This window comes from Nomia melanderi, chromosome 10 (genome assembly GCF_051020985.1).
Source record: "Nomia melanderi isolate GNS246 chromosome 10, iyNomMela1, whole genome shotgun sequence".
In the NCBI taxonomy this organism is placed as follows: Eukaryota; Metazoa; Arthropoda; class Insecta; order Hymenoptera; family Halictidae; genus Nomia; species Nomia melanderi.
In genome coordinates, this window is record NC_135008.1 from 3,807,301 (window position 1) to 3,814,065 (window position 6,765).

Sequence of the window (6,765 nt, forward strand, 5' to 3'; positions counted from 1 at the left end):
TGGGATTATCAAGCAGCGAAATTGTGAAAAATGGCTGGAATTCAAAGTGTAAACAGGAATATAATTATCTTTAAGTTCCTCGCTCTCTCGCTCGTCAGGGAGCGTCATCAATCATGCTGAAATCGGTACGAACATCGCAAGGTAAATAAAACATTCCAGATCGATCGTGACCGATGAAGAATCGGCGGGAAAAAGGATGACGTTCGACGTCGTTAGCAGAGACAAAGATTGCCTTCAGATCGGAAACCAGCCTCCCTGTCCTCATCGTCGAGGAACTTGAAACGGAGCGTAGGATAGCGGCGCAGTCTCAGCAGCTCGTACTCGGTCTGCAGCTCGAGCAAGGCCGCATAATTATCCTGCAGCTTCTTGATCAGATCGGATCGCCTCATGACCATCCTGATCGTCTTCTCGGTGTGTTGCCGGTACCTCGCCTCGCCGATACGATCGCGGCGCAGCTCCATGTCGCACCTCGCCGCGTTCAGCTCGACGATCCGCCGATCGAGTTCCTCGTTCTTGCTTCTAGTGGCCGCGATCTCCTTCTGGATAGAGGCCAGCCGAGCCTTCTGGCTCTCGATTACCCTCTCGCATCTCGCGTTCGCCCTGTCGATGTCCACGTCCAAGCGATCGAACGTCTTGTCGTCAGGCAGACCTTTGGCCTTCCTCTTCAGGTACTGTTGCATCTCCTTCGTCACCGTCGCCGTTTCCATGAAATGGAGATCCTCCTGGAGGTCGCTCAGGTGCTTCCTTCGACACTCGTGCACCCACTCTTTCAGCAGAGTACCTAGATCGCGACGTGAGCAATTGGTGATCTATCTAACTTGCTTCGAGTTGGCCAACTCGAGCTTTGTCTCTATCAATTCTAGAGTCTACCTAAGTTACGCAAAGAGAGATATACTCGCCTCTTTTGAAGTCTAACAATCGAGACAAAGCATCCAGCTTGCACTTCCCAGCAGCGCCGATCAATTCGTTCACCGCTTGTATCTCGTTCCTAGACACCAAGACCACATTTCGGGTGTCCTCTAAGTCTCCAGTGAGACCAACCTCCACTTGCCCCATCTTTAAGACCAGCTGCACTTCGACGTCCAGTTCGTCGGTCGTTCGATGTCGTCTGATCTCGCCCAGCCTCTCTCTCGCTCCCTCGATGTCCGACCTGCACTTGTCGATCCTCAGCTTGAATCCTTCGATCACGGTCTCCGCGTCGAGTATCTCCGCCTCCTTCGCCCGGCTCTTCAGCTCGGACTCTATCTTCTGCCGACGTAGCCGGATCAGATGGTCCCAATAGGAGGATTCCAGCGTCGGCGGGAGGGAATGCGGCCGGACGTCCAGGTGGTCCAGGGATTTCAGGTAATCCTTGCACTCCTGCGTCATGTAGACCAACCGAGTTTTGTCGACCACGTGGCTGGCTAGATCCGCGAGCTCGGACGAGCACAGGCTCCTCAGGTTGGCCTTCGGCCGACGTTTGAACTGATGCTCCAACAGCTCCACGTGGAACTTGTTCAACGAGGCGAAGTCGTGCCTGAACCGCTTGGACATGGTCTTCTCGCGGGCGACCGTCGTCTCGTGCTGCAGCGCCAGCTCCTGATGCACGTTCCGAAAGGTTTGCGCGTTCGCCTGCAAGACGGCTTCGTACCGCTGCTTCCTAGCTATTCCCTCTTTGATCTCCTCCTCCCTGCGCAGGGATTTCGTCCGGTGATAGTTTCGCAAGCAGCCGCGGACGTATCGTAGATGCATCTGATTTATGGCCGACTCGATGTTTATCTTCAGCTGTGGGATCATAGGGATTCATTGGTACAGCGAGGAACTGGTAGTAAGGTTTCAATAATCCGCTGTAATTCCGTTGATTCGGAGGAAAGATCGGAGAGCCGATTTTTTCCTCGAACATTTCGCAAGGCGAATTATTGAATTCAACTCTGGAAATATTTCGTATCCTTACGTGGAACAATTGATCGAGTTTCCCGTTGAATTTGTCGATCCCTTCCTGCAAAAGTCCCATGACTTTAGCGTACTCCGCGTCCAGCATGCGATTGTAGCGCTCGCGTTCCTCCTGGAGGAACTGGATATCCTTCTCGTACTTCTTCACCGTGAGTATGTCCTCCTCGGTGTAGTCTTCCGGTCGTTTCTCGAGCATGCAGGCGGGCTTGGGAACGTCTATCTTGATGATGTCCTCCCATCGAACCTCCAGCACGCCGTCCATCATCGTCATTAAGGCGCGTTCGCGAAAATCATCGGCCAGCAACAACCGCCTGATCCTCTCGGCCTCGGCCGCCTGCTTATCCAAGATTTCTCGCTGCGACGGCGAAACGTACGGTTTCGCCTTGACTTCGTGATCGAACACCTTGACAATGCCTTCAGGGCTCTCCTACGCAAACAAATGAAGGAACGAAGACTGAGATCCCCGGCCTACGATTCAGCCGAAGGTAATGTATCTGTTGCGGAAGTCGGAGTAACATTAATTAGGTGCTTTAAGCACAGTGCTCGGGGTTTATCTTTTCTTTCGATCATTAGTTATGTTTCCGAAAGGAGAGGAGAAAGATTGGAAATAACACGTTCGCGCGGAATAACCTGCCAGTGCCAACTAGGATCGACGGGGATATAAGACACTCTTCGCTTGAACATCGTCTCCAGTTCCGAATTGATGTGGCATATCCTCGCGATTCGGTCGCGTATCACCTTCATCTCTCGCTCTTTCAACGCGTACACCTCTTCGAACGCTGCGTTGAAGTAGCTACGAATCTTCTCGCAGTCGTGCAGCAGAAAGTGGTTGTTCAGCGTCACGTGACCGAATCCGTACGACTCCATCTGGGAATAGTAGGGCGACGGCTCGATGAATCGATGGACAATGGTGCCTGTAATTGTCATGGAAAATCGAAAAACATCTAAGCGATTTACGCGCAGAATTTCAATGGAAACCTCTTCCTATTAAAACGTTATCTGGAACATTCTCTAATGAATACTTCAACTTTCACCTTCCAGCGTTCTCTGCTTCGCCAGCTCCTCTTCGGAGATTCCTTTGTCCTCCTCCTCATCGAGCAACATGTCAATCTTCATATCCTCTTCGCGGTACAGCTTCATTCCTTTATTCAATTCCACCTCCAGCTCTTCCTCGGTGTACAGCCTCCAAGGCTGGAAAGTATCGGCCTCCATGATTTTATGCAGACTCTCCTTGGAAAAGTGCGCCCACTGCAACAAATCCTTCGCTCGAGGATCCTCCGCGACGGAAGGATAATTGGCCACCACTTTGTCGCCGAAGATGGCTACCAGGGACTTCCCCAGAACCTTCTGAGGATCCCAGAACGTCTCCCTCATCCACATGGACACTCTGTTCATTTCGAGGATGCTGTGCTCGAGCTCCAGTCGGATGTCCTCGCATTTATCGCGACCAGCCTTCAGTTTCTGATCTCGCCCAGCGATGTCCAGGTCGAAAGCCGACACCGGAAGCTTCTCTATATCAGGGCAAGCTTCGTTGGCATCCAGAAGCGTCTTCACTTTGTTCTTTAACACTTCGAAGTCCTTCAGAATCTCTGCTCTCTCTCGTTCGGACTCCTTCGCTTCTCTCCGCAATTGATCTTCCTCTCTCCACTCGATCCAGGTTTTGCCACCGTCCTCTTCGAGATCGGGAAATCGAAACTTCGGCCGCGACAGCATCTCCTGTATGTCTGTAGCAAGACCGGCGTAATCGGAGAGGATTTTCCTTCGGTTCCTCTCGTACAGCGTGTAATCCACTGGACAAAGAGCTGGCTGATCGGTAGGACTCGCAGGTGCACTCTCCTGCGCTGAAGGAAGGAGAACAATGCACAGGAGAAAGTTAATTATAGCCGAGGACGCGAATGAATATTCATATAAGCGCATCGAACGAGGACAGGGAAGGCGAACCTTTTTCATAGCGACCACCGAACCATTGTACCCCATGACCACGATCAGATCGCCGGTCTTATTAGCGATCGCCTTCGCACAGCCGAAATCCGATCTATGATGGGACACGAAGCACGCGACCACGCGTCGCAGCGTCCTGTCCCTGACGTGGACCAAACCGTCGAAAGCAGCGGTGGTTAACCATTGCCTGTCGACGAACAGATTCGCCAGCCTGACGTGATGTCCCGTCATCATACCGTCCACCAAGCTGACGTTCCGGAAATCTTGAAGCCGCTGCACTCGCAGCTGCTTCGTTAAATACGGTGTTCCTATAAGCATCGTCGCGTTCGATGGATGCTGCCACAGAGCACGGTAAACGCCGGGCAACTCCAGGATCTCCGTGTGCTCCCTCATCAGATTCTTGTCTTCCGGCACGGCGAACAGCATCAGCTGTTGGCCCACGGAGAACTGTTTCGCACCGACGAACAGTACCAACACCATCAGCTTCTTAGAGCCCTCGTAGATCAGCGCGTCGGTGATCCTTCGATGTGGTTGCACCAGGGCTTGCACCGTGTACGCTTTCTCCGGGCGCAGACTGATGCAGTAGCTGTTGCCGCTCAGGGTGTCGGCTGCTATTAGAGATCTGCGATGATTAATTTATGCTAACGCTTCGCCTGTCGAGTTTTTGTCTCTAAGTTAGAAACACGTTATCGGTAGCCGGAGATTTATGAACGAACCTCTTAACAGACTGTTGCAAGGAAAAGTTTGTTAAAAGTTTCCGATAGGCGAAGCGTTAAAGAGATCCTACGTTTTCGACTCTCACCTTCCACTGTGGGAAAACTTAATCAAATCCAAAGGTTTCTCCTGCAGCCGCAGAAAAGCAACTATTCTCGGTTCCTCGGGATCGACGAAGCTAACGAACACCAGCTCGCCCTGTTGAGATCCCAGGACGATCAAAGGATAATCAGGATGAGAAACCTGGCAAGTTATTTCGCTCTGAATCTCCGGATCCACGACAGATGTCTGTGTTCCGCTGTAGGCTTCGAGTACGGTCAACTCCTTCATGTTCTCAGTGCCGACCACGTGGTGGCACCATGGGTAAACGAAGTCCATAAATTTGAAGGAGGCGCCGTAATGTAGGTACTCGTTTACTACAGGAGTGCCGGTGTCCTTTGGGAACTCGAGCTGCATCAAATATCCCTCGAACGTGTGGTAGAAGCACCAGTCACTTTTTAGGGGATGCGTCACCAGAATGCGAGGTCTCGTCTCCAGTTTCAGATACCAATCTTTCTGCCATCGGTTCGTCCTCGAATTCTTCACGTAGTAACGAATTTGACAGAAGGTGGTTCGTAGGAGAATTCCTTCTCTGAACCAACGGACGATCGGCAGTTCGAAGTCCATGCAGACGCCGCAGCGTTGGGACAATACGATACGTTGAACGTCGGAACCGTCGAAGTTGCTTAGGAATATGTGGCCGTTTGTGTCAGTCAGAGCTAGTAAAGGTTCAGTGGAGGTCGGGCACCAGTCTACCCATTGGATGGGAACTTCGCCTGGAAGCTTCACCTCGTGCTCTATGAAAAGAAGATTTACTTCAGCAAGTGTCGAAGAAACGACGATTTCTCCTTCGATTTTAAGATCGCGTTGAGATCGCACAATAGTTTCCATTTCTTATCGAAAGATGTAATTAATAGATGAAGAATATGGATACTTTCTTCACCTTGAAGAGTCGCAGTTTTCCCCACAACGTCAAGTTCCCAGGTATAAAGTTTCCCGCAAGTTCTGCCCATCTGAGCGACCACGTTCGCTCCGCCTTGAGTGACTCGCAGTATCTGTCCAACCTTGTCGTGTATGAACGTGTTCACGGTGATGATCTTCTCGCCGGTTCTCCAGGACCAAACATCCATGGGGAACTGTGGGTACCACCCGACAGAAACGATGTGATCCTTCGCCGTGAAGGCAGTGGCTAAATATCTGTTCCTATGGCCGCCCAGGCACTCGGAAATCAGCGTCATCGAGGGATACGAGTAGACTAGAATCCTCGGGTGATCAGCGCTCTCGGCGAAACAGAAGATCGACAGGGTGGAGTGAGCGGAAAGACAGTGCGCACCGTCGCCGGCTGCAGCGTTGCAACACCATCGAATCGCCTGCTTCCGCTGCGCGACGTTAAAGAACACAATGTGCACACCTGTGCACCAGGCGATCACGTCTTTGCCTACGAACACCATGTCCTCGATTCCGTCTCCGCGGATCCAGGAGGGTCGCCACGTGTCCTCCATTTTTAATCGACAATTCCTTCAGTCTTCGAGGAACTTAGGATCCACGTTCAATATCGAATCTCTATCCGAAGTAACCTCAAAGAAGTTGCAACGCGCTTTCGATACGTCATTACGGAAACAATCGACGAATCTGATGCGGTTCGAAGTTTCGATATTCTCGAGTAAACGGGAAGCAGTAAGTTTATATATTCCAGTATTTATTTGAAATATGTTTTCAAGGATTGATCTGTAAGGAACCAGCAAGAGTGATAAAAGGTATTCTCATCGATTGGCGAACACCTGCGCGAAATTCGTTCGGCTGCGATGGGAGCAGCGAAGCGGGCCACCGCCATTGATCGACCGCCATTAAAATTGTCCTCGGCAGGACGAAAACGGCGGGAAGGAAGGGTGGTTCCCACGCGGGTCGCGCGAGCGGCGACGAAGGCGGCAGCCAGTCGCGGGGACGTCGATAGGATCGGTCGTATGGCGTCGGGTTATGCAAATACAAGTCTCAGCGGGCGTCAATTTAATGGCGAGGCCGCAGGTTCGGGCAGCATGAGCCGCGCGGACCACGCATCTCCGGGGTAACGGATAGGAGGAAGGATCGCGGAACGGCGTGCCGGAGGAAAGGACGACCGGAGGTCGGTAGTGATGGACG

At 51.9% G+C, this 6,765-nt stretch overlaps 1 protein-coding gene across 1 annotated transcript; it reads right to left on the reverse strand.

Moving 5' to 3' along the window:
- Positions 1 to 212: 212 nt before the first annotated feature.
- LOC116434689 (cilia- and flagella-associated protein 43) lies at positions 213 to 6,238 on the reverse strand. The gene is made up of 9 exons (XM_031993282.2): positions 6,234 to 6,238; positions 5,561 to 6,144; positions 4,676 to 5,423; positions 3,874 to 4,495; positions 2,967 to 3,768; positions 2,563 to 2,846; positions 1,934 to 2,359; positions 900 to 1,764; positions 213 to 781 (listed from the first exon to the last, which is right to left on the reverse strand). Exons 1-9 carry the CDS (start codon positions 6,236 to 6,238, stop codon positions 213 to 215), a joined length of 4,905 nt encoding a protein of 1,634 aa, XP_031849142.2.
- Between the last annotated feature and the right edge of the window lie 527 nt (positions 6,239 to 6,765).

Coding starts and splice junctions, on each gene's coding strand:
- LOC116434689 (XM_031993282.2), bottom strand. Junction 3,769..3,873: donor CGGTGGTCGCTATGAAAAAG/GTTCGCCTTCCC, acceptor CCTTCAGCGCAG/GAGAGTGCACCTGCGAGTCC. Junction 782..899: donor ATTGTTAGACTTCAAAAGAG/GCGAGTATATCT, acceptor GTCGCGATCTAG/GTACTCTGCTGAAAGAGTGG.